The following is a 26,163-nucleotide window of genomic DNA, read 5'->3' as shown; positions in this document are numbered from 1 at the left end:
ACGGGCACCGGGGTCGGAGAAGGGGGGGGGGGGTGTGGCGGGCAGCCGCACGGCGGGCCATGAAAAGTTAATGATGTCCCCGCTATAAACCGGCGCGATGGGCCCTGTGATCCGGGTGGCTTCGGCATCCCGCCTCCCGCTCCGGGAGCGCTGTCGGTGGCGAAGTAAGTATGGGCGCACTTGACGGCGATTTATTCCGGACCTGGAAAATAGGCCTCGGAGCTCGGGCTCCAACAAGTGACGGGGGGAAAACCAGCTCTTTGTGAAAGCCGATCTTCCTGGCCGGTTGCTGCTGGCGGCTTAGTAGTCAGAGGTCCACCCTTCACTTTAGCTGCAAGTCATGTGTGTGTCACATGGCTCTTGCAAAACACTTCTTGCCTATGTAGATTTTGCAACGCTGTGACTTGATAATGAAATGCTCTTGGGGCTGTCTTGAGCTGAAATAGCACTTGCCTAGAAGACCTGGTGATGGCACAGTTTTGTGTTTTGGGGGTTTTTTGGTTGGGGTTTTTTTTTTTTTCAGAGGGTCGTTGTACCTCGTTGTGTGAATATGGCCTCTTTCTCTGATTGGCCTGCTGGGGAGTAAGGATGTCTGAGCTCTCTGGTCAATAGTTGTCTGTATCCTGGCAACTGTAAGAGCAGTGGCTTGCTCACTGGGATGTTGGGGACAATAAACCTCGTTTTGCTCATGTTTTTTTTGCGTGAAGAAGAGGGGAGACTTAGGATTAGTTTAAAAAGCACTTTAAAAACCAGCTGACGCATTCAACACTTCAGTGTTGGAGAGTATTTTTAGGATTCTTTAACTGACGCTGGCTTTGCTGGCACTCCAGTTTGGGATGATGAAGCTGCTGTGCACTCCAATGTAACTGAAGTGGTTATGGTATTGAAATGCATGTGTGGTATGACATTACTGCTCTGGATACTCATTGTCTCTGTTCATGGATGACACTTGAACAACTTTTGTCCTCAGAGCATGCTTTTACATGCAGTTGAGGCTACTGACTTGCATGGTCATGGCTTTTGTGCTCTCTGCTTATGGTAGCATGGCTGCAAGCACTCTGGGGCCTGTTAAAATCACCTGAAGAGCAAATAGGAGTAGAAGGCAAAGTAGTCATCAGTTAGTGTGAGGGAGTTGATGAAAACTAAGAGGTACAGCCAGGAACTCAAGTTATGTCTTGGCAAGATTACGTAACAAGCTTGCTCATGTGGCTTTGGAAAACACCAAAACGGTAGCTGGAGGTAGTCAGTGGGTGAGAGACCAACAAATTGTTGGTGCCTCTGTGGTTGTAATGACTCTGAGTTAGACTCAAATTTACCTTGCAGTCTGGTGGGTTCTGTAGTGGAAAACTGCCTGCAAGGAGTTAGGCCACTAACACTGTGTGTGCAGAAACAGGTTGAAGGGGGCTTTTTCCATAGATTTTTTTTTTGCCTTTCCTGAAGCCTCTCAGCTTTTTAGGCTCTTGATGTAGAGAGTAGTTCCCTGTGATGAGATACTGAATGAAGCTGTGAAGATGGGGAAAATGTTTTGAGGGAGACTCATTCTCAGTGAAGTGTGCTCAGTCCTGGTGGTGAGGACAGCCAAGTTCTTGAAAGCAAAACAAAGACAAAAAGCTGTAGTTTAAGCTTAATTTGTAGTATTGCTACTTCCTGATGGGGTTGTGTCTGCAGGATGAGGATAGAAGATGGGAAGGGTGTGCTGAGATGGACAGAAAATATCTGTCACTGCAATATGTATACTTTGGATCAATGTTAAACCAGGAATAAGACTTATGGGATTATGACATTATTCCTTCTAGTTGCCTGTAACAGATACAGGTACAGATGTCTGTTTGTCCTTTTAGAAGTGCCTTGCTTATAATGTAACACATTCTCACTTCCTTATCACAGCTTCAGATAAGGCTGTAGCCCCAGATCCTCTCTCCTGGGCATGCCAGAACACTCTATCAGAGGTCAGTGGGATAGCTAGTTAAAATTTCTTAATAAAAAGACTTGCCTCCTTCAATTTTCCTGTTAAACTTATAGGACTAGAAGGTGCTGGTGCAAAGGTTTGAAGGAGATGTGTGTGCTTCTGAGAGCTTCCTTGAAATTTCAGGGCTGTGGGAAAGCCTACTGGACTAGTTAGTGTGCTTTTTTGTTTGAGTGAAGGAGCTGAAGAGGGATGGATGAGATATTAGTGCTAGTGTTTGGAAGCTAAATACTGAAAACACCTGCCCACCCAGCACTGGGATGTATTCCTTCTGTGTTCCTCCCCCTTTATGGTGTTTAAATGAGCAAAGTGTCAATATTGATTCTGTTGAGACTAGATCATGTCAGGTTCGGCATTTCCTACCCCTTCTGCAACTTGTGTGTAGTAGGCTGACTAGCATAAACACACTGGTGGGTAAACTATCTAAAAGCCAAGTGGTATCAGGAGTTAATTTTGATCAATACTCTGTAGTGTCTGGATCTTGTTCTAGATACCTTCTTCAAGGGGAGATGGGGAAATGAAGTGCTTGTTCTGAGTAAATCTTGGGGGTTTTTGTGTTCTTCAGAAGTGTTAGAGAGTACTTGTGCAGGGGTTTTCAGACTTGTGTGATGGTGTTCAGTAGATGACAATCGAGTGACAGCTGCTGGGTTGCTGGAATCATCTGAAATTGTTTGTGTTCTAACCTTCCCAAACAGCAATCTGCGATGCAAAGTGGCATTATGTCTTCTGGGTTCTGTTTACCTTACACAAGCAGTGTGTAATCAGAGTGACAGTCATGCTCCTCTTCAAAATTTCTTGGGTGGTAGAACAAAGACTAGGGATTTGAGGCTGCTGTGAGTACCTGTTTACAGTAAACTTGCAGCTGACATCAGTGATTAAAGCCAATTCCAGCAGTTCCTTGTTGGAGATGGAGGACTACCTAGTCCTGTCTGTTTTGGCATAAAAGCTTCCCAGTATTTAAAAAAAAAAAAAATCCCCATGTGTCTACCTGTATAAACAACAGTGTCTTGGAGGCCCACAGGTCCCTTCTTCCACAACAGCTTTGGCCAGGTCTGTCCTAAACTTGACTTTCTGGTCTTCTGCTGAACTTGCTGACTATTGTGTGGAAAATGCTTGTACAGGAGGATGCTGCTTCACTGCTCAAAAATTTGCAGGGCTATTTTGGAGGTGCCTTTTTTTTTTGGCAAGAGGCAATTAAGCTTAACATATATATCCTTTATCTCTTTGGCAAGAGGAAGTTACCATATCCTCTTCCTGCTGGGGAGCATTTGAAAGCCTCACTCTTACTGACAGTACCTGCCTGCCTTGCTGTGCACATTCTTCCAGTGTGCTCTCTTAGGGGTGCTAAGTATGACTTGCTTATATAAATGGTGAGAAATAGTTGAATGATAAATCTGAATTCACATTATCTCCAAGCAGTGTGGAGAAGACTATGCTGCATAGCTTAGCCTGCTTTATGAAGGCTCCCTAAACTGGGAGAGCTGATGAGTTAGGCCTTCAGGTTTGAAGAGCAAAAATCCAGTGGCTTCAGAAATGCTTGTGTGGCTCTTCAGGAGCAAATACCACAGTTAACCTGCATGGCTTGTTGGACACATTGCTACAGTTGAACCCATTAGCACAAATATTCTATCAGTGTAGTTCAGTCTAGAAATAGATTTCTGCAAATTTTTGTGGCTTGTTTTCATTTTCAATTTAAACTGTTGCTGTACTCTTGAGAGCTGTCTCTAGCATCATACCATGTGTAATGGACTGCTCATTTGGTTCTAGGGCCCCTATATAGGCACCTGCTGTATTTTAAAAGGTCCTAACACAACTGTACCTGGAAAGGAAGGCACCATATAATTGAAATATGGAATGATTTTAATTTTTTAAAACCTAAATAGCAAGGTTCTACTTAAATTATCTCTGAATTGATGCAGGTCTAAGCATCAGTCTTTCTTACCTGGCAAAACTAGGTTTTTGTGACACAGCACCTATTTCTAAGGTCAGAGACAGAGCTAACTCAGTAAAGGACTGGCCCTGGTTTTGGTGGGGGTGACGCAGGTGGCCTAAGTCACTGTATGAGCCTGTGTTTGTCACCTGCTTCTGGAAATCCCAAAGTGTCAGAAGGTCTTAATAACAAAGATGTCAGACCCAATATTTAAGCCTTCTGGGTCCTTGTTGTGTTAACTTAGCAGTAGTGCTGTGCATAAACCATTATAGTTCTTGTTTGCTTCTGAACAGGAGAAGATTTAATAGCAGGATAGATCTGGTTGGGAGCTGCTCTTAGCACTAAGAGTAACAGAGGAAGACAAGTTACTTGATGTTTGGGGGCTGGGGAGACCTCAGTTCCCCTTGGAAGCAAGGGGAGGCTATGAAGTGAATCTGTCAGACTCATAGCTGAAGCCTTACATACACCAGGAAGGAATTATTTTTTTTCCACTGATTTTAGTGAAGACAATGTAGTGGTAATATTGCTGTATTACCATTCTTAAGGGGATTATAACATGCTACAAGCTCTAATAATTTCAAGTGTATCAGTGTTTACTGTAAGTAATAATTGAACTTCAGGATTGCTGAAAATTCTGGTTTTGCAGGGAACTGAACGACCGAAGTTTCCTGCTGATGTAGGAAGGAGCTTTTTGAAGGCTGAGGCAATTGTGGCTTCAGTTTATGCATAATCCTGGGGAAGAAGGCGTAAGTTTAACAGTGGACTGGGTCTCAGAGCTATTGTACCTTACTTTGGTCTCCAGGTTACATAGAGTTTCTCTGCTCTTGGAGGATGAAATTATTAGTGGGGGTAAGAAGTTTTAAATGTCTCTTGTTACAGTTGCTACAGGGTAGCCCCTTGCCTCTGTTCCTAGGTGATGTTGGTGGTTGAGAGGCAGCAGAGCCAGGTAGTTGAGGGTAACTGTACCACTGGTCAATACAGTCCCACTTCAGTGATCCTTAGGCTTAAAACACATTTTTTTTGTGGTAAAGCACAACTGTACATCCTCAGTGACTAGCTCGTCAGTGTGGCTGTGGTGGAGTTTCTGCAAGTGGAGCCACCGGAAGCACAAAACTGTTCTTTTTGAAGCACCCAGGGAGGCAGTGCTTGGGACTGCAGGTGGTGAGGGGGGGTTTCGGTGTTGCCTTATGGGCAGGCCCAAACTTCAAGAAACACGTATTTTGTCTGTTATCACCAGTGTAAGAGTATGAGCAGTAATGATGCTTCAGCTGTCTTGAAGCTGTTAAGATATGTGGGTTGTGATGCAATATAACTTATGTCCCCTAAACAGTTTGGGTTAACTGTCATTCTACTAAAACCATCTTGCATTGTATTAGTACATGACTTGACAGGTGGAGTAGTCAGTTCTGTGACTGTAAACTGCCAGATAGCCTTTGATTTTTTTTTTTAAATACCTTGAGTGCTTTTAGGTTTACACTGTGAGAGAAGGTTGCATTTTTAAGTGTCAGCTTATTAGTTGCTACACTTACCACTTCTGACTTCTCTCTAGCCTTGAGAGAAGTCCTGTGGAAACTGATGAACATTTCAGTTGAGTGTGTTCTTGAAGCCTGGGACCAGCCAAGATGACAGTCATTCGGGCACTTGAGCAGAGGAGTGGTGAAAAGCTGAGCAATTGACCATCTGCTTGGCTGTTACTAGCTGGGGATGGATGCGGTTTCCTGTCTGGATTCCTGCCAGCCAGAGTCAGTGGCGGTGTTAGTAGGGAATAATAGGTGGGGACAGTTGACTGCAGGCATTTGCATAATTATTATCTTCTCAGTTTGGCTAAGTGGGCATAGAAATATGTCTGTTGTAAACTCTAGTGGTTAAATGAGAACAGGACTTAATCCTGGACACTACAGGGCTGAAGAGTTGTAAACCTAGAATGGGTAGTCTAGTACTTACAAAGCAAAATAACTTGTGTAAGTGGTGGTTTGTTGCTTTTTCTCTGCTACTTGATCTCTAGTGTTAAACTGCCCCATTGGTCTTATGACTAACACAAAATCTAATGCTTTGCCAACAGTGAAATCTTTGCTACTCTTTGAAATATAAGACTAGTTTGGTCACTGATGATACTGTGCTTGTTCCCTCAATGTTGGGAGGACTTGACATTAAGCAAAAAAACCTGTTACCTCTTCCAGTGTGACTTGAGAATTCCTAATGTCACACCTGACATCTTCTAGAGAACAAATGTATCCTCATTTGGCAATGGCTTTAGCTTTGTTTTAATTCCTGAAAGGCAAGTGAAGTATGTGGTCACTCTCAGCTTTTAATAGTCTTATTGTGGAAGGTGGATGTTCATTCTGCTTTAACAGCTCTAACTAAACTTAGAGTTCATAGTTTGTATATTTAAATTGAATGTTATGCTGTTGGATTCTGCTGGAACTTAAATTTGGGTAACTTAAACTGAGGAAAGAATTGGTTGCTTTTGGCCAACTACATGGTGTTTGTGAAGCTGGACAGTGGAATCAAACCTTTGACTTTAAAGATGATAGGGGATGATGGCTCTGGTGGACAGCAGGCTATTACTACCATCTGCGTGTTACTTGAGTCACTTAACCAAACCATGAGGCTTGCACTTAATTGTGAAGCATGATTTTCATCTTAGCTAGACCACAAAGGGCTGAAGTAGGATTGTTAGTCTACGTGATAGTCACACTTAATACCCCAGAGTAACTTCCTAGGAAAGCACAGTTCTGTACAAAAATGCTGTGTTCAGAGCATCTACATTACACTTCTCTTACCAAGTAAATTAAGTAAATTGTGAGAGTGTCTAAACTGGATAGAGAAGCTTGGAGTTGTAGGTGACTTCCCTAGTAGTGAGTTAATTGACCCTTCTCAAACATGGTAATGTACTAGCTATAAGGAACTTGGTTCTTGATAGTGTTTTTCATTAAGTGACTTAATTTTTTTTTCTTCTGCAGTGACTATTTATTCAAGCTGCTTCTGATTGGAGACTCCGGTGTTGGGAAATCTTGCCTTCTACTTAGGTTTGCAGTAAGTGATTGTGCTTGAAAACTTTATGTAAAAAAGCTACCAGGTACTTAGCAAGAACTTCTCTGCTACAACAGCTACTTGAAAGGACTGATGTCTGTCAGGTCTGGTATACCAAGGAATAATTAAAGTATGGCAAAACCCTCCTGTCTTCTGCATTTGTTTCTAGCTGGTGTATTTGAGTAATACGGAAAGAAGTAATATCAAGAATATGTCCAGTGAAGTTTAATTCTCATTTTCCTGTTACTGGAGAACAAGATATCTTAATGTCCATCATGACACTAGTGTTAGAATGCTGAAGACGGAAGAACATACTTGAATTCTGGGGTGTGTGCCTTCAGTTATGAGGAGCACAAATGTGTCAGGGCAAGACCTTGATCAGTTACTACTTGATCTGAATATTTTCAGCCAAATGAAGTTTGATATCTTCATTGAAAAGGCCTACCAATTGCTTAGCCAGAGGGGGAAGTAATTTAAATATTCTAGGAATAATAAGGCCTTATGCTTCCTTTAGTGAATGAGTGTATAATAAATGTTAAAATTGCTGGTGAGCTTCTGTGGCTGAAACTCTAGTTTTCTTGTCAACAGGAAGAGGTAAAATGGGTTTGATAGCTCTGAGTAGAAAAAGCTGGAATCCAGTGAACTCCTTACCTATATCTATGCCAAAGTGCAGCTTTACGTTCCCATGGGAGGATAGGAAGGAAGGGAGAATGTGGGGCATTAGTTCAGAAACTAGAGTCTGATACTACTGCAAGATGAGGGCAGCAGTTTCACAGCCTAAACAATTGCTCTGGGCACCTCTGGAAAGAGCCTGTTGTGTTTAATGTTATTAATATGAAATGGTGCTCTGGTGTGTACAAATAGCATCACCTAAGTTAAAGCTGTTAAAACTGTTTGTGCAGTATTAGCACAGGGAGACAGTATGGGCCCCAGGAAGATGTAACCTGCTCTGCTCACAGAACTGGTGGAGGCAGTGGATTGGAAGTGACACCAAGGCTGGAGCAGTACTCCCAGATCAGTCTAGCCTGCTTCTCTTGCAGATACTTCTGAATTAAATTTTGGCTTCATGTGAATAATCCCAACTTTTCTTTTTTGATAGCCAGCTTAAGTTTGTGCTTGGTTATCTGGTGTTTCTTCAACTAAGAAAGTCAAGTTTCTAAAGGAAAAAGCTACTAAGTAAGCTATTTTACCCTGACATAAGGAATTACCACAGCATTCACTTACCTGTGTTCTTCCTGCTATAGGTTGAAAGGCATAAGGCTTTTCAAACATACCCTTCTGAGTATTGAAATGTAAAGGAAATAAATGTCATGTCATTCTAAAAGCCTTAATGCTTTATTCTTGCATGTGTTCCCTCAGGCAGATGTATTACCTAAGGTGCCTTCCATTCACAACCCAAAGAAACGCCTTGCTTTTTTGATAGCTGTTGGTTGCATAAAGCCTTTTGTGGTATATTTTACATGAAGTTCCATCCTACTGGTACTTTAGGAATAGAAAGTTCCTTCATACTGGCAAGCTAACAATCACTAGAAGGTAGCAAAGACTGATGCAAGCACTTCCTGTGTATCTTAAGGCCTGCTGGAGACTCTGCAGTCAGCTCTATGCAAGCTGCTAAACCAGTGCTGCGTTTTCCTTCCTGTATTTACACAGACTGCAGAGCAGAGGACTTAATACAAGTACCCAAGCTGTAACTCTAAACTGCCTTGGCAACCAGCTGTGGCAGCAGAGGATCTGAAATTCAGATGGAGTGTGACTGAGGCAAAGGCTCTGACTTGTAGGTAGCTGCTGTGTAATACAGATGAAAAACCATCAAAGGAAGATAAAAATCTGAGGCATTTTAATAACTATAATGGTTTTTCTAAGTAGCTCTGCAGTGTGCCAACATGAGCAAAGACTTTTTTTTAAACTATAGTTCAAAAGGACTTAACATTACAGGATTTCCAGAAAAGAGGCTTTTTGACTAGTTTTTGGAACATAAATCTTGTTGTCTGAGGTGCTTTTAAAAAAACTGCAGAATTTTGGAGAAGTAAATACTCAGTGAAAATACCTAGCTACCTATTGGACTTTGCCATGAAAGATCAGACTGTTTTTGCTAGGGAAGTAAGTACCTTTGCCTGGTGCCTACCTGTTGCATAATAAAGTAGGTGACTGCAGAAGAGGTGCAGCTGGCTTGACTTATGTTCACTCTTTCTCCTAGGATGACACGTACACAGAAAGTTACATCAGCACAATTGGTGTGGACTTCAAAATCAGAACTATAGAACTAGATGGGAAAACAATCAAGCTTCAGATAGTAAGTAGTATTTCTCAACTCCTGGGTACTTTAATCTGTTGAAGCACAGAATTATATTCATAAGGATTGGTAGTTACCTTTGTACTTTAATCATTAAAATATAAGTGGTGTCTTCCCTGTTAGAAGGAAGGCTAGGCAGTTTTTACAGGATTACAAGACTTCCCATGACCTGTCCTCAAAGGATGCTTATCAAGGCTGTTTGCCTGAAAGAGGAAATAACCTGTTATAAATTTACTTTCCTGGGAAGAAAAGAAAGCTTAAAGTATTTAAAAGGCACTATGGGCTGTGAGCTGAAGAAGGGTAGAATGCTGTGCTGGAGTGCTCTTGTATCAAAACTGGTGTAGTTCTGCAGTATGTAGCAAGGATTTGTGTAAGTGCAAGAATGTCACACAGTTGTTAAAGATGCCTGAATTCTGTAGCAGCTGTTAATAGCAGACTGCACTGTCTAGTGCTGGGAACTCTGCTTTTGTTGACCTGAATGGAAAAACTGACACGAATGCTTGTAACTGGCCTGTCTGCCTTAGCACTGGGTAGTGTTTTCTGGTTATGCTTTTGGCCTTTCACTTGGCATAAGCAGGGGAAGAGACTTGGCAGTTCTTTCCTCTAATCTTGAAGCACTCTGAAAGGGTGACTGGTGTAATGAAATCTAATATCTATGCAAGGTCACGCAATCCTTGTCAGCCACTGCTTCCAGCTCAAGCAGAGGCTCTTGGGACTTGAAGGCAGTGACTCAGGGATTCCAGGTTGTGTTGTGGAGCAGGCATCCAGTTTATGGCCAGAAGCCTAAGCCTGATCCTCTGGACTCTAATGTAGCTGTCCTGAGTCCAGAGCAGCCCACTAAGAATGCTGTTGCTGCTGAAATCTGTCTGCGAGTCTCACTATTTTTAATGTGCAGCTAGCCCTATTCTTGACGTGGCTCCAGGGAGAGGAATGTTTGGGTGAGTGCTGTTCCTGTCCTGGTGGGGGGAGAGGTCAAGCACCTAATGTCCCTCCTTAACTCTCCCAGCAGGAGAAGGGAACCAGGTTTGGTTTGAGTTGTTGCAATTCATTCTCTGAAGAGGATGTTGCCTTTAAATACCTTTGCTGCAGCTCTTGTACTAAGGAAGTTGAAGCAGAGTGGTTATGTTAAAGACCCACATCTCTCTGGCCTTATTTCTAACAGGTTTTCAAGCCCTGGCTCATGTTTGTTCTTCTGCCACTGAACCACAGCTTCTTCATGGGTCAAAACTGCTTAATGTTTTCCTCAGTGAGATCTCTTGACTACAACTTGTCTGAAACTAAACAAATGAGCAGTTCTAGAAAAGCACCTACTGAAGTGTAATTCTTCTCAGTTAAAATATCTTGATCTTATCAAATCCTATTTGATGCATACAGTTTCACAGTCACTTCTGTAGCTGTGACTTGGATCTATTTGTAGTTGGATGGCTGATGAGCTGAGCTGTATTTCTGGAAGCTAATGTGTAACACTGGTACAGCTACATTGCAGTAACTGATCCTGTTATTTGCCTTGTAGTGGGACACGGCAGGACAGGAGAGGTTTCGAACTATCACTTCCAGTTACTATAGAGGTGCTCATGGCATCATAGTTGTGTATGATGTTACAGATCAGGTAAGTGTTAAACCTGTGCCTGGAGAGTTTCTCCAGGTGGAATACACTAGGCTGATAAGTAAATAAAACTGGGAATTTAATGACTTGGTGCTTCTTAAGGAGACAGTGACCATGTTCTTCAGGCTGTGTTAAGGTTTATCAGGCTAATGTATGTGTTAGTCTCTGGTTTGGAGCTAAACACAGAAATAAAAGGAGCAGTGGGATCTGTGGGTCTAAAGCAATTGTATCTTAAGCTTAACCTAAAACTTGCTGGGCCGGTAGCTGATTGTTCTATGTGAATACTTCTCACCCTGCCTTTGGTAGCAGGAAGTCTGACTTACTGATGCAAGTTGTTGAAAGATTTCTGAATGTACTTAAACTTTGGTCTACAACAAAAACTGGCATTTGAAACAGAAAATTGTCAGCATGTGTACAGGATACAGCTGAGCCAGTGTTTTCTGTGAAAGAATCTCTGAAGATTACTGGTGCAGTTGTCCTGTTTGAAGGGCTCTTATGACGTGTAGTGTTTCCCAAATTAATAGAAAAAGAACAACTGGGTTCAATCACTAACTTGAATATCAGTTCAGCACAGCAGTTCTGCATTTCTGGAGTCAAAGGGTGTTCCAGCATACCTACAACAGTGTGGTTTGCATCTAATACCTGGTGCTTTGTAAATGCTTGGGATTCTTCTGGTTTCAGCTGTATGCCATGTCTTATCTCTGCTACAGGAGGAGGAGGAAGAGTTCCAGATGGTAGAAGTTCTTGACTATTCAATTCAAGATACAGAGCAGGGAAAAATAATGGGAGAGTGCAGCAAAGGAGGAAGGGCTGATTGTGTAGGGCTTGAAGCATGGACTAAGGAGCTGTATAGACCCTGTGTTGACTCGCCTATACTGAGGCAATCAAGGGAGTACTGTAGCATTAGAGAGTTTTCTCTCTTGTGGCTGTGAATCACACTGATAGGTTAAGTGTAGTGCTTCATATCCTTTCCGAGTCATCACTGAGTAGTGCTGAGCTTTCCTCTTGGTTAAGGGTCTTGCTTACAATTCTTTTATCTCCTAGGAGTCTTTCAATAATGTAAAACAGTGGCTGCAGGAGATAGACCGTTATGCCAGTGAAAATGTCAACAAGTTGTTGGTGGGGAACAAATGTGATCTGACCACAAAGAAAGTAGTAGACTACACAACAGCAAAGGTATGTTGACACTGATGTGTATTTGCTTGGTTGAGCACCTAGTCTGGATTGCAATGCACTTGAGTGAGTTCTAGTGCAGGGAAATGTCTTGGTACACAGATGTCAAGGTGCCATGTCAATGATGCCTTGTTGTGTAAGTCATCATCAGACTGGAGTTTGGGAGTGGGGTGGTGGTCTATGAACTTGGGGTTTATCCAGTGGTGCACCAGGAAACAAGGTGAGGTATGAACCAGTGTATGAGCTTACTGTTTGCTGTTTCTTGATTTGCAGGAATTTGCAGATTCTCTTGGAATTCCATTTTTGGAAACCAGTGCAAAGAATGCCACAAATGTAGAACAGTCTTTCATGACCATGGCTGCTGAGATTAAAAAACGAATGGGTCCGGGAGCGACAGCTGGTGGTGCAGAGAAGTCCAATGTTAAAATTCAGAGCACTCCAGTCAAGCAGTCTAGTGGAGGTTGCTGCTAAAACTTGCCTCCCCCTTTTGTCTCACAACAATGAATTTGCAATCTGAACCCAAGTGAAAAAAAAAATTGCCTGAATTGTACTGTATGTAGCTGCACTACAACAGATTCTTACCGTCTCCACAAAGGTCAGAGATTGTAAATGGTCAATACTGACTTTTTTTATTCCCTTGACTCAAGACAGCTAACTTCATTTTCAGAATTGTTTTAAACCTTTGTGTGCTGGTTTATAAATGTGTAATCCTTGTTGCTTTTCCTGATACCAGACTGTTTCCTGTGGTTGGTTAGGATGTATTTTTGTTTTGATGTTTCTATTGGCATGTTTAGATGTCAGGTTTAGTCTTCTGAAGATGAAGTTTAGCCATTTTGTATCAAACAGCACAACAGTGTCTGTCACTTTCCATGCATAAAATTTAGTAAGATACATGTAAGATCTGATTTGCTAGTTCCTTCTTGTAGAATTATAAATGGAAAGATCACACTATCTGATTAATAGTTTCTTCATACTCTGCATATAATTTGTGGCTGCAGAATATTGTAATTTGTTGCACAATATGTAACAAAACTGAAGAAATGTTTAATAAATATTGTACTTATTGGAAGTAATATCAAACTGTATGGTGATAAATATTGTCTTAATTTGTATGGCTAAGGGGAAAATCAGGCTTGCATTGTGCACAAAACATATCTGTGTGCAGCCATGGCTCTCAGACCTTCTAGGAGACCAGAGACCTTCCCTGCAACTAAAGCTAGTGACTATGGCCCAAAAGACTGAGTTGTCATGGTGCTTAAGGCACATATGCTGTACCAGAAACACCCAGCCAATGTTCATGGAGGCATAATGCACTCTGAATGTACAACAGTTCCCTAACTTAGTCTTGGAACTTAATTTATTTCTCAAGGACTCTTATTTAGGGAATTCCTGTCTGCTTTGCATAGTAGGGGAGACAACAGTATTTCCCTAACATGAATGACTTCAATGTAACCTTGAGGTGGTATAACTTTCTACCGGTATATTATGTCTTTTCTATATACTGTTAATTCCATCCTCTTTTAAATCAATACTCTTCTGACTTAGTGCAACAGCTTAGCTTCTATTCTGTTATGCATAGAGGCATGGGAAGGATGAAACAGGGACAGTAAGGCCCCACAGCTTGCTCAAAGTAGGCGCTATCTTGAACAATTTGGAACTAACCAGCAGCCAAGAGGTTTTGGACAGTGTGATTCTTTGTACAGAGCTAATCAAATCATTAGTGCCTGATGTCTAGCTAAAAGCCACAGGAAAGCTAGCCTATAACACTTCCTATACATGTAAAATTGTTCAGCTTTATCTAAACTCAAATGTTCAGCCTATTCTGTAAATAGTCTCATGTTTGAAAGACCATGTAACATTCCCCTAGTAGTAAATACACCCTGTGATAGTAAAAATATAGCCTAGGTATGTTGTGAGGTATAAACTAAAATTGGTGCAAATATCCTCTGATTTTTTTGGGGGGGGAAGACTTTGGCTAACAGCTTTCTTCAACATAGTTGCATAAATCAACAGGCAATTGTAATACATAAAGTATTGTCATGGTTAAGTTGAACTCTTCCACTTGAGACCTTCACAATAAAGTGATGTGCTTTCTATTAGAGATGTGCTTGTTGGTATAATTCATTATATAATGTGACTTGCTCCTCCTTGAGAGCAGGAGCAATAGGAGTAGTGAGTGCTGCTAAGATCAGGAAGTGAACCAGAAGGAGGTGTATTGAGGGTATAACATCTTCCCTTCAGAGAAGTGCACAAATGAACTTAAATGTCAAGATGCCTGCTACATACTATCCAAAACAATGTTAATATATACAGTAATAAAAGCATTGCAAAACCAACTTGGGCTACACCAGTTGTTTGGTGGTTATTTTCCCCCACCCCCCAAGTCATTACTGTGCTGCTGCTGTTAAATGCTAGAGTCTGTGTTTGTCAGGCAGGAGTTGTGTGGAAGAGGGTAGAGCAGGCCTAAAAATCCTGGGCAAGGGCACTGTAGTCTCTCACCTGTGAGCTAAAATACTAAATACCTTTGATGTAATGGGTTGGGCTTAAGATTTGCAAGTGGTAGCACATAAGCTCCAGTAGCCTTTCCTTGCATGTAACTCCTACCCTGCCCTGCTCTATATAGGCTTTGTTTAAGCATCTCCCTGAATGCCCATGGGTACGGGGACCTGGTGTTGGTAAAGTCAGCTGCTTGAGCCTTTTTGTTGAACTTATGCTGATCTATGAATTGTCACCTGCAACTTGGCAATAAAAAAAATTGCCCTTTAAGCTGAGGTGGTGGAAGATGGGAGAGTATCAAAAAAACCCCACAAAACCCAATGAATTATTTATCATTCATAACTGTTTCAGTTTTAACTATGCTTTCACCTTCTACTTGTGCAGTACAGAAACTTTGTTCCGTTCACAAGAATGGGAGGAAATGATGCACAAGAACATGATGATTGCTATTTAGTTTAAAGGTTAATTAAAGCCAAGTACTAACATTCTGTAGTTGGCTGCAACTTTTTGGCCACTTACCTTGTTATGCTGCTTCAGAGATGCCCTTTTCTGTTGCAGAAAGTGTTTGGAAACCCTTTATGAATGTTTTTTGAGCAGTGATGAACTGCACTAGCTGTAAGAGGGGAAAGGCACAACTCTTCACCCAGGGAAACCAGCACAGCACTAACACAGCTACTGCAAATAACAGGTGACAGCAGTTCATAGATAACTTGGTTCTTCCCTGAGTGTACTCACCTGCTTACTATTTTATCAAGATTCATACAGCATATTGGCTCTTCATGTTCATGCATAAGGAAACTGAAAGTTAAATAGGCTCTGCTTCATCAGGGAGTGGTAACTATAAACAAGAGTTCAGTTTGCTCCCAGGAACCAGGAGTTGCTACTTCTTGACTTCTAGCACCTATTTTTGAAGAGCATAAACAAAACATGAGAACGCAGCTATTAAAATCACACAGCTTTACTTAGAAGTGAGTTGCACGGCACACTATGGATTACTCGGTTAAAAAAACCAGCGTGTTCCTGACATTTTGCCAACACATGGAACAAGCCACTTCTTAAATAAAAAAGGAAAGCTACATTAAAAAACAAACCAAAAAAAGGCCAGCTGTACATTCCTCACAAAACTTCCCAGTGTAGTCAGCGCTATTAACTAGACATCCCAGTAGCCAAATAACTGCTGTACAGCTCACCTTTCTCAAGCCACAGTAAAAAAAAACCACAAACTGAAATCAGCCCAGCCTGGCTGACTCCAAACACAGTGATCATAGGTATTTGGCATCTCTGCAAGAGGTGAAAGAGGTGGTTTGGTGGTTGCTGCATTTCTTCTCAGCCATCCCAAGACTGGCTAACAAAGCCCAGGTCTGATAGAGGCAGCACCTGAAATAAAAGGGATTAAGTTTGCTACTGTGCTTTGGCTGCAAACCAACAAAACCAAACCCCCATGCTATACTTAAATCAACTCCACATATGCTCAGTAATGTAGAGGTTATAGTCAATGTATATTTAGCAATTTTTAAAAGAAAACAAAACACAAACTACTTAAGCTATTGTTACTCTCCTTTAAAGTACAGGAAATATTTTTTTGCCTTTGCAACTCCAAATTTTAAGGCATGCCGTGGAGTCAGCCATGAGGAAATCAATGCTCTGAGCTAATGCGGGGGGGTGGGGTGGGGGTGGCAAGGTTATCCTGCAGATCCTAAATTCCTACAGCTTGGTGCTTAGAAGCCATTAACAGCCTTCCTGTGTCTCTGGACCCAGTGCCTTGCTAACACCCATGATTGTTTTGTACAGACACGATTTTATAGTGATTCCCAATCACAGCGTGAGTGGCTGAGGGCTGTGGTAGCACGCAGCTGACCCCATTGATGCTGCTGTGCCTCTGCCCTCAAACACCACGCACCCCTCAGCCCCTTTAAGCTAATGCTCCTGCCATGCCCTCCTGAAACACTTTTGTCTCTGCAGTTTTATTTGAAGGAAGATGTTCAAGAAATCAGCAAACAAGTTTTCTAGCCCATATTTTACACCCAAATTAACTTGCATCTCTTTCCCTCTATGACAGGGCAAGCAGCATTTTTCTCTGAAAGAAAAAAAACACAACAACCAAACAAAACAAAAAAATACCCCTTTCCCATCTTTCCTCTGCTGTCCAAGTGATTTCAGTAGAGCAGCTGTGTGTGCTGGGCGGACTGCTGATGATCCCTCCACCCTGACTGACAGCGACCTGCCTGCCGGCTCCCTGGGTCCCTCCGAGGAGCTGCCATCGCTCTCATCACGATCTTGGGTTTCACCACACTGCTCTTCCCCTGACACACATTTAAAGACGATGGGGCATCCATTTTGAGATCGCCCTTGCTTTCTTCTCCTTTTAGGCTTTCCAAACGTCACATTAAAAGAAAAAATAATAAAGCCCGATGTATAGTGTTAGCTAATTTAAGTGTTTTATCTTCCTACACTTCCCTCCCTCTCCTCCCGCCACAGAAAGGCTGGTTTGCCCCCCTGCTTACCCACTGAGCAGCTGTCTGCTGCACTCCCTTGTCCTCCATCCCGTCCTCACCCTGCATGGGACCCACAGCAGCTAGAACAGATTCGTACAAGTGCTCCGCGTGGCTTTCTAGCTCTTCTGACTGTTTTGCAATCAAACCCAGCGTGTCTTTCAGAGCTGGAAAACAAAAGATACGATGGAGGTGGTAGTAACGTGACAATTCATGTCTGTAAGAGCAGTAAGAGAGAGTTCCACTCACCCAGATGATAGACTTTTGAAGGAAATCAAGTGTTAGAAATCAATAAACTGATCTTCATCCCACCCAAGTTGTGATGCAGAGTTTGGAGGGGGTGGAAAGTGACCTACGAGGCTCCAGGTTAAAACTGAAGATACAGAAGTAGGGGCTCCCAAAGGAAACCTTTGGGACTGTGTAAGAAAGCCCATCTATAATGCAGCACTTGACCACTAAAGCCCCTTTGGTGACTGCAGACCCAGACCGTCCTTTAGAAATCCCTTGTGCAGGATGCACCAAATAACCAGAGCGACTGCCTGATGTGTGCTGTGCCACCAGCCAGGCTGGGCTGTCTCCCCAAACTGGCTGCCAACACCCATCCTGGGATGCACCAAGTGCAAGCAGGGTGTGAAAATTGCCTTCTCCTCTGCTGGACAAAAGCATCTCCTCCCAGCTGCAGGCTGACAGCATCCCACAGCCCAGTGGGATCTGGCCATGCTGCAGTTAAGACAAAAACCTAAGAAGGGACCTGTAAGAGGCAGAAACCTATTCATCACCCATGATGGATGGCACGGCACAAGGCAAGGGTCAAGGTGTGGTGCAGCTGAAAGTGCTCAGAAGTAATCGCTTCAAACCTCCAAGTCACCTCACCTCCAAGTCTCCACACAGCAATGGAGGTGTAAAACCCTTTTCACTCCCATACAGCTGCTGAATGGCAAACTCTGCTCACCACTTCCACACCCACACTCTTGTGGGGCCAGGGGTTTCAGGGGGCAGACGCTACAGCCAGCATCACCGGCTGTGTCCATGACCAGCCCTGCTCAAGCGCTCCTCCTCACCTGGCGAATTCGATGCCATGCAGTCAAGGAGAGCTTCTCCCCTCTCCAGCACGCTCTCCGTCAGGCTCCGGTGGTTGGCCACATCTTTCCTGAACTCCTGGGAAAGAAAGGGGAAGAGGAGTGCTGCTTAGAAGGGTTTTTGGAAGAGAGACACCTGCAGCAGGTCACCCAGGGAGCAGTTTCCCCCAAGCAGGTTCCCAGTACTCCGATTCGGCTTTGCACACTCGATGCACCCCGCATCGCCTGCCTGGACCATGCCAGCAGTGCCTTGCTTCCCACTACTTGCTGCCCGCAGCACCGAAGAGTGGGGAGAAATACCTACCAAGTAGCGGTGCAGTGATGCCTTCACACTCTCGGCGTCCAGCGAGGCTGGGACCCAGCTGTCGGTGATGTCTGCGACATTGTACAGCCAACGAATTAGCTCTTCCAGCTGGCAGCAAAACATCTACTTAACGAAGCATTACAAAAGGGGTTACTGATCTATTTCGGCAACAAAGACACAGCAGAGACAGGAATAGGTGAGCCAGTGGTGTTTCAGAAAGCACCTGCTCCTTGCTCCTCTCCTGCCCACCCCCTGCACACAAACATCCCTAAGCTTGGGAAACCAAGGATCAACAGAAAAAGAAAAAAGGCAAAAACCCCTAAAACCCTAAACACACCCCAAACCCACTGTGTGGCAAGAATTGAGGGTCACCATGAAATTGCTGCTATGGAGGTGTCAGAAGCCAATGGCACCCAGGCTGAAGGAAGAGGTTTGCCTCCACCATCTCCCAGCCGGAGAGACACCCTCCTCCTCACCAGAGCCATGCAGTTAATTTGCAGTTTCTCTTCCCCAAGGGTTCATCTCGTTCAATTAAGTGCTTTCATTTATTTTTAAAGCGTCTCAGTAAGGGATTATTTTTGTAAGATGCTGCACAAAACCCAGGGGTCTCTGCTCTCACTGAAACCAGACTCCAGCCCTGCTCCTGCTCCTCGGGGTTTTGCTATAAAGCTGAACTGCTTCTCCCTGGCACCGTGATTTCGGGCGACAGATAAACCCTAATGCTGACAGTGGAAAAGACCCTTTTATTCCCATACAAGAGGAGGGGATGAAATGTACTGGTGTTTGTAGCTATGTGCACAATAATAATTACTCTCTTGCAAACAGCTCAGCATCGCTTCCAAATTCAGCCTGGGGCTGGGGTGGGGAAGAAGATGGAGGGGAAAGTGGGGAATAATCCCCACTGGCCAGGGAGCACAGCGCTGGTGGCAGGATGGCCATGAGGCATCACTTGCCCCAAAAAATAAAAATTCACAAAATAATTCAGAAACTCTTCAGAGAAACCCTGCCAGTTCTGCCTGGCCTTGTTATACCCTTAAGTAGGACCCAGTTTGGGGAAGACAAGAGAACCTGGGATGAAGGGCAAGGCCAGCCACGCCACATTAAATAGCTGAAGTGATGGGGCAGGCAGTGAACACAGGACTTCACGCTGGTCTAGCCCCAACCATGGCTCTCGCATCTTCCCAGTGCAGCGGTGCTGCAGGACGGGCAGGCTGGGGGAAGCCAAGTGCCACATTTCCACTGAACCTAGCCCTGTGATGCTGAGCCCCAGGAAAACTGAGATGGGCTCTTGCTCTGTCAGAAGAAATTATCTGCTCCAGTGAGCCCCCCGGCATAAATTACTACCAGCTGCCAGGCAGCAAACATCATGCAGAAGGGGGAGCCTTAATTAATTGTGCCATAAACACAGGCAACATTTTATGTGAGATCTTCCCATAATAAACTTTATTTTTTGTCTCAGCCTACCTTAACACACTGGGCAAGGGACTCGCCCTCCTGGCTCTTCTTCAGATGCCCCTTGACCCGTGGTTCATTTAGGTACGTCCCATCCAATGTGCCCCTGAGACTGGTTGGTACAGGAAGCCCCCACAGAGGATCCCTATGGATCCGGCCACATGATTCAGTGTCTTCCCAGCTGGGCTTTCGAGAGCTGCAGGGGTGCCACAGCCCAGCATAATCCTCAATATTACCTCTTTTGTCCCTGTCACCCACTTCTCCAAAAGGAGCCAACTCAGATGAAAGGGGCTGCCTGCCGTCACTGTGACGTGGAAGGTTTCGGTGGTTGTGCCCAGGCGTTTTTACAGTTAAGGAAAGATTGGACAAAAACTGAGCCAGCCTTTCCAGCTCCTGCAGTCTCGGAGGCAGGGAGAGAAATTCTTCATCACCCCCCCACTCTTTCTTCAGGGGGAGCACTCCTGTTGTAGGTAAAAAACTACTAGTGCTTTTTGCCTGCCCTTTGTAGTTTGGAAAGGGGCTCCCTCTGGTGCACCAGCTTCTCCCATCTGCAGCAGGGCGGCCAGATGAACCTGGCTTAGCTGACTCTGTCATTACGTCCTTAGCAGAACCTCTAGAAGGATGAGAGGAAGCACTCTTTGCAAAGGATGCTTTTGCAATAGGTAAAGGTTCATAGTATGAGCCAGCTCCTGAGCGGCCTCTTTTTCTAGGCCCTGGGGCGGAGAACCTGTCTGCAGAGGCCACGAACCCCCAAGGTCCATTTTCTCCATTTCCCCAAGCCTGCCCACCTCGGCCGTAGATGCTGGTGGACCTTGACGTGCCCTCAGGGGAAACAGAAAAGCTGTCCAAACCTATTCCTGAATCGTGAAGGAAAGGCTCCGGCATCTTTCCCAGCTTGTATCTTGGCTTCAGCGGATAAGCATAATCCAGCAAGTCCTCGTACTCTTTATTGGGATTCCAGTGGGGTGAACGACGGTCTGGAGATGTGGGTAATGAATCCGGTATGGCACATGCCCAGTAATTGGCTTGGTATGATGACATCTCCCTGATGCGCTCCACAGTGGTGTGGTCATCAAGCAGAGGACTAAAAAGCTTGCGTGCCCGCGGTGCCCTGCCTTCTGCTGCAGCCCACCAACAGCACAGGTCCCGGGTGGCAGTGCCTGCAGGAGAAGACACATCTGCGCTGGCTGGCATGCTTTGGGCCGGCTCTTCGGAGAGGCCATTTTCTTCTGAAGACAGAGTGGAGAAGCTTGATGCGGAGTGGCTCCGCAGGGCAGTCTCGGGGCTGGGTGAGGTCGGGGGCCGCAGGAGCTCTGGGGTGGAGGATAATGGTGATTGAGCTGCCAACCTTCGGTTCCACTGGCCGGCATGGGCACCGTGGCAGCTGCCAGCAAGGATGCTCTCCTCTGCAGAGCCACGCTGGCTGGGAGGGCTGGATGCCGGCTCCCAACAGCCTGATGCCTTCACCTGCTCGAGGACAGGGGGAAAAAGGAACAGGAGAGAGGGACGCATAAAATGAAGCACAGCATCCAGACAAAAGGCTCCTTTGTGCTGGGACATGGAGATAAAAGCCCAGCCCTGGACTTGCTCTGAGGAGAGGCTGGAAGGGGAACTCTGTTCTGTCTGCGGGACAGCACACAGCTGCCCGAAGCCCAGAGTGGGTCTTGGTTTTAAGTAAAGGCATCCCAAGGGCTTGAGAAGCTGCACGAGTCATTTGGCAGCAAGAAGCACTTATTTAAGGAGCCCAAGAGGCACTTATTTAAGGAGCCCCATCACGAGCGACTTTCCAGCTCCGTGGTGGCAATACAGGAATGGAGGCAATGGCTCGGGTGTCAGAGCCCAAGCCCTTCCCCACCGTACAGCTCAGCCCGGGGCTGGGGTTGGCACACTCTGGCTGGAGGAGATAGAAAGCCCTGCTACGACAGCCCAGACAAACAAGTCCCCACCTCACCTGGGACCTCCCAGTGATGCAGCAACACCTGTACATACAACACTCTCACCTGCTGCTCTTCTGGGGAGAGAAACCGGTGGCTAACATGATGAGGCACATCGCTGTCGACAGCTCTATAAATTAACATCTCTGTCTCTGAGAGGCTTGCTCTTTCTCTGGGAAATCTGGATGTGGATGCTGAAGACACTTCTTGGCGGTAGCTCGAACCTCCCTGGGTAACACTGGTGGCCAAGTGACTGCGTCCCCTCATTGCCATGCTCTCCATCCCTTGTGAGCAGGGCGTGGCTTCCTCTGCCCCTAAAAGCTGGCGCAGGCTGTCCACTAGCTCCGGGTAGTCTGTCTCCACCTCTGTGCAGTCCCAGCTACCATCGCCTTCAGCCTTCCCACTCAGTGAGGCTTCAGAAGGTGATTTTCCCACATCCACAGCCATGGGGACAGAACTTCTTCTGCAAGATGATGCCAAGCCTTGGGTGCTCTGAAATACACAACACACAGTAGTGGCAACTCACCATCTCCCCTTGTCTCCATGCCAAGTAAAGAAACTGAGTACGTCTAATAATGAAGATCTTAAGCATGTTCTGGGTCAGACCCCAAAAATCATGAAGTTGCATCTTGGTGTGTCAAGTGGGACAAAGGAAAGAGCAAACCTTCATGTCTCAGCAGTGTTTTCTGGTTTCGAGGACATGACACACTGGGAAAATCTAATTAAAGCTCTGGCCGCACTGAGAATAAACCTGTGCTTTATACCTTGCCAGCATGGTGCAAGTGTCTCCTGAATTAATGGCCAATTTCACAAACAGTTTGTGCACCATGAGGTTACAGGGCCCAAAAGAGACATCATTAACTAGGATGTAAAGCACCTATTAGTGTGACTGAGTCTTGAAGGCTGTTGGGGTGGAAAGTTGAGGGGTTTTTAAGAGACAAACTCAAAACCTTGAAATGGAAGCCACCCAGAAGTGAGAAGTATATATAAAAAATTAGAGGGAGAGGTAGGAGGCTGTAAAACCCAAACTTGGCACTTAGCTCTGCAGCTTCTACCTCAATTCATGACATTAACTCTTTGTGAAATTAATTAATGGAAATACTTGCTCAGCCAATGATACGTTTTCAGGCGTGCTGTAGAGCCAAGGCCATTGCATCTTGCTGCAAATCCTTCTAACATGAGGTATTATTCTCGAAGCCTGAGCCCTGGGTACTCCACACAGGGAGGTGCTCCACCATCACCCTCTCGCTGCCTGTGCTGGCCTCCAGTGAGGAGCTGCAGCAGGACAACTGATAAGCCACATCAAGGAGACCCAATACAGCACACGGGAGATCTTGTTTTGCGAACACCAGTCAGAGCCAAGCACCTCTTGCGTTCACCAAGCTAGCAGGACTCAAAAATACTCTCAACATAAATGACACTTTGCGGGCTCCCCACAGAGCATCGAAACGGGCACTGCCGAAATCCCCACATGTAGGCTCTGTGACACTCAGTCACAGGCGGGCATCCTCAAAGCCCCGGCAACACTGAAGCCTCTTCCAGCAGCTCCAGCCCAAAGCAGGTTGCCAGCATTAGGAAAACACTGGTAGAATGGTTTTGCCAGTACTCACCCAGCTAGTGCCGGGCTAGCAATGGAGAGGCTAGCCAAGGGAGCATCAACATCAAACTCAACTTAAAAAGAAAAAAAAAAGGAGGAAAGAAAGTATTCCCAAACAATACTTAGAAGTGGGAAGCAAGTTGATACTCATACCCTCTGTCAGCTCTTTTGTCGTGATCTTGTTTTATGATCCACCCCTCTGGCAACAGGGGTTTTCCCACGGGCAGAGCCCATGCATGTGAACAAAGAGCAATGGGGCGATGCGCCGGGTCTCCAGGGGAGACCAAATCCCCAGCACAACCCGCAGCAGGCACTGCAGCTGCCTTCCCCCTCCCTGAGAGCCGGCAGCCTGTACAACTGCTGGGCAGCTATATTCAGCACAGCAGCAGCTGCACAGAGGGCAAGTAAAGCCTGGGCTCTCCCAGCCCTCCAAGCAAGCCGTGTCCCCCTGCTGACACCTGGACTCACCCACTTGATCGCTTAAGTTGCTACTGAATACAACCCTACACACATCAAGTCATCATAAAATCGACCGTATTGCTCTCTTTTTCCCCCTGAAAAGGTTGTATATACAAACAAAATGGCATAGTAATTGCAATAAACGTAATTGATAAAAGTACCCCTGCTAAATTCCCTACATATTATACAACAATATATCATTAAAATATATGTAAGCATATATATCTTCTTTAACAGAAGGTAGATTTCTGATGCTAACAAGAAGAATATCTCAAACCACTCACGAACCCATGTGTGTTTCCCACATAGCACATGTGGGATTTCTTCATGTATCCATCACAGGTTTTTAGGGCCAGAGGTCTCCTGAGCCCCAGGAGGCAGCTCCGTGTCACCTGCCAACCTTCACCAACTCCCATTCAGTCCCTCTGAGCTAGTTTTGCTTAGACAGTCAGGCAAGCAAGTATTAGCAAATCGAATGCCAAATCCAACTTACAGGTAATTTAAATGCCCAGAAAATCCCCTGAGATGTATTTGTTTACCAGCTTTGAAAGCCAGGGCCTTGGCCACAAGGAGAAACGATGCTCGCTCGCTGGCTGGATTGCTCCTCTTCCAACCAAAATCTCATGAGAAAAAAGCTGCCGGGCTGACAAATCATAAGGTACCACGTATTAAATTCCAGGATCTGTTTCAGAGCCTAAAAGCCTGCTTCAAATTCACCATTTGGGGCGCGTTCCTCCGTGACAGGAAGCAGGTGATTCAGCAGAGAACACCACTAATTATCACGACATGAACAGGCATCTCACCGGCTCTAATCCCTCCTTGCACATACTGGCAGTGCTGTACATCCAAAAATGATCCAGTAGATTTAAGTCTTAACAGAGAGGGGAGTGCTGGACACCATAGCTTTGGACATAAATGCCTCAACAATCAGTTCTGTTGTTGGGCAGTGATTTTAAAAAATATGTAAAAGAAAGAAAAGTTTAACAAGGCACCACTGCAGACTTTAAAGTTTTAAATTGAATGTGCAGTAATAAATGATCGACCTCGGTACCTCTTTATTTTTAAGAAGATGCCACATTAAATTCAAAGTGATGTTGAACATCGTTCTCTCCATCAGATTTAGCAGCTTGAGTCATGTGTCAGTCAGCCCAGTAAAAACAACTACAAAAAACATATATAAGCTTGGCCTTAAATCTGAAAAGGATGTGTTAAGCAACATTAAAAAAAAATTATAGGTCACAACCCATCTGTTATTTTTGTAACTACACAGGAGCACAAAGGCTGAACTATTCTGAACTTTCAAGACTATTTGTTGATCTTATGGACACAGCATGCAGTGATATATATTTCTATAACATCATCAGTCTTTAAAAAAAGAGCAAGTGCTGGTTCACAGGTTCATTAAATCTCCAGAAGCTAATTGGAAGCTCAAGAGAAACTGGGAAACCTGCCAATACACGAGTGAGAAAATCTGCTTATTTCATAATTTGTAAGGATATTCAAATGGACACCAGAGATTTCACTGCCTTTTCAAAAGCCTCTAATTCAGGCAGCTAATTTCAATTAATTTCAGGGAGAGCTGGACACCCAGCCACACTTGGATGCAAACTAGATGGGGAAGTCACACACATCCAGTACACAGAACGGTCAGGCAAGAAGTCATATTTAAAAACAGAATGAAAATGCTAATGCCACTAAGTGCAACTCTCAACTACAAGAGCAGCTAAAAAACAAGGTTTCTCACCATTTTCCAACAAAACCACAAAAATTCAGAGCTCAGGTTGCCAGCGGTAGAGATGCATCAAGATTAACCCTCACGACGAGAAGCAAGCCCAAATCCTCAGGCAGGACTGACACAGCTCTGCAGAGGGACGTACGACCACAGCTTTAGGCACGATGGAGACTTTCCACTGGCCTTAAAACCACATGAAAACTGCCAGAAATTCCAGCTACACCCGAGCCCTCAATTGTCTCACCAGCAACGGGGCGGCTCAGAAGCAGTACCCGTGACTGGTTTTTTTAGATAACAGATGAAGACAGCGGCCGTTTCATTCATTTCAACGGGGGAAGGTCCACGGGGACCTCTCAATTAAAGCGATCCCTGAACTTTTCACGTCGTCAAAAGAAAGCTGCTTGCCAAAGAGTTACATAAACCCCAGCAGACAAGAAGAGCTGTCCCAACGAGAGTTACCACTTGGCTGGCAGACTTCAACAAGAGCAGCAGACGCTGATGGAGTTTCCGTCTCCCACCAGCCCTGGTTTTGCTGGGGAGGAGCTTTTTTGTTGTTGTTTCGGGGAAAAAACACACTGCTCTTGCCTTTCAGGCCTGCGGAATGTGAGTTTTGGGGT

General features: G+C 44.8%; 2 protein-coding genes across 2 annotated transcripts in view; one reads left to right on the top strand and one right to left on the bottom strand.

Annotated features, from left to right (window-relative positions):
- The window catches only part of RAB1A (RAB1A, member RAS oncogene family), a 40,849-nt gene extending 26,512 nt beyond the window's left edge, over nt 1-14,337 (top strand). Inside the window, exons 2-7 of the mRNA XM_010575049.1 lie at nt 68-164; nt 6,860-6,932; nt 9,127-9,222; nt 10,736-10,831; nt 11,873-12,004; nt 12,275-14,337. Coding sequence (XP_010573351.1) covers nt 68-164; nt 6,860-6,932; nt 9,127-9,222; nt 10,736-10,831; nt 11,873-12,004; nt 12,275-12,472 — 692 coding nt within the window. The 3' untranslated portion in view covers nt 12,473-14,337. The remainder of the gene's footprint in view (nt 1-67; nt 165-6,859; nt 6,933-9,126; nt 9,223-10,735; nt 10,832-11,872; nt 12,005-12,274) is intronic.
- Nucleotides 14,338-16,621: 2,284 nt separating this feature from the next.
- On the bottom strand, nt 16,622-25,665 carry CEP68 (centrosomal protein 68kDa; the record flags this gene model as incomplete). Its single annotated transcript, XM_010575048.1, has 7 exons — nt 25,559-25,665; nt 21,825-22,250; nt 19,837-21,291; nt 18,373-18,495; nt 18,051-18,147; nt 17,002-17,156; nt 16,622-16,867 (listed from the first exon to the last, which is right to left on the bottom strand). Coding segments are annotated over exons 1-7 (2,505 nt in total), but the record flags the coding sequence as incomplete, so codon positions are not given.
- Nucleotides 25,666-26,163: the final 498 nt, after the last annotated feature.

This window comes from Haliaeetus leucocephalus, unplaced genomic scaffold (assembly GCF_000737465.1).
Source record: "Haliaeetus leucocephalus isolate CR32 unplaced genomic scaffold, Haliaeetus_leucocephalus-4.0 Scaffold450, whole genome shotgun sequence".
NCBI lineage: Eukaryota > Metazoa > Chordata > Aves > Accipitriformes > Accipitridae > Haliaeetus > Haliaeetus leucocephalus.
The sequence above is the reverse complement of the archived record's forward strand: the minus strand, read 5'-3'. Positions and strand labels throughout refer to the sequence as shown.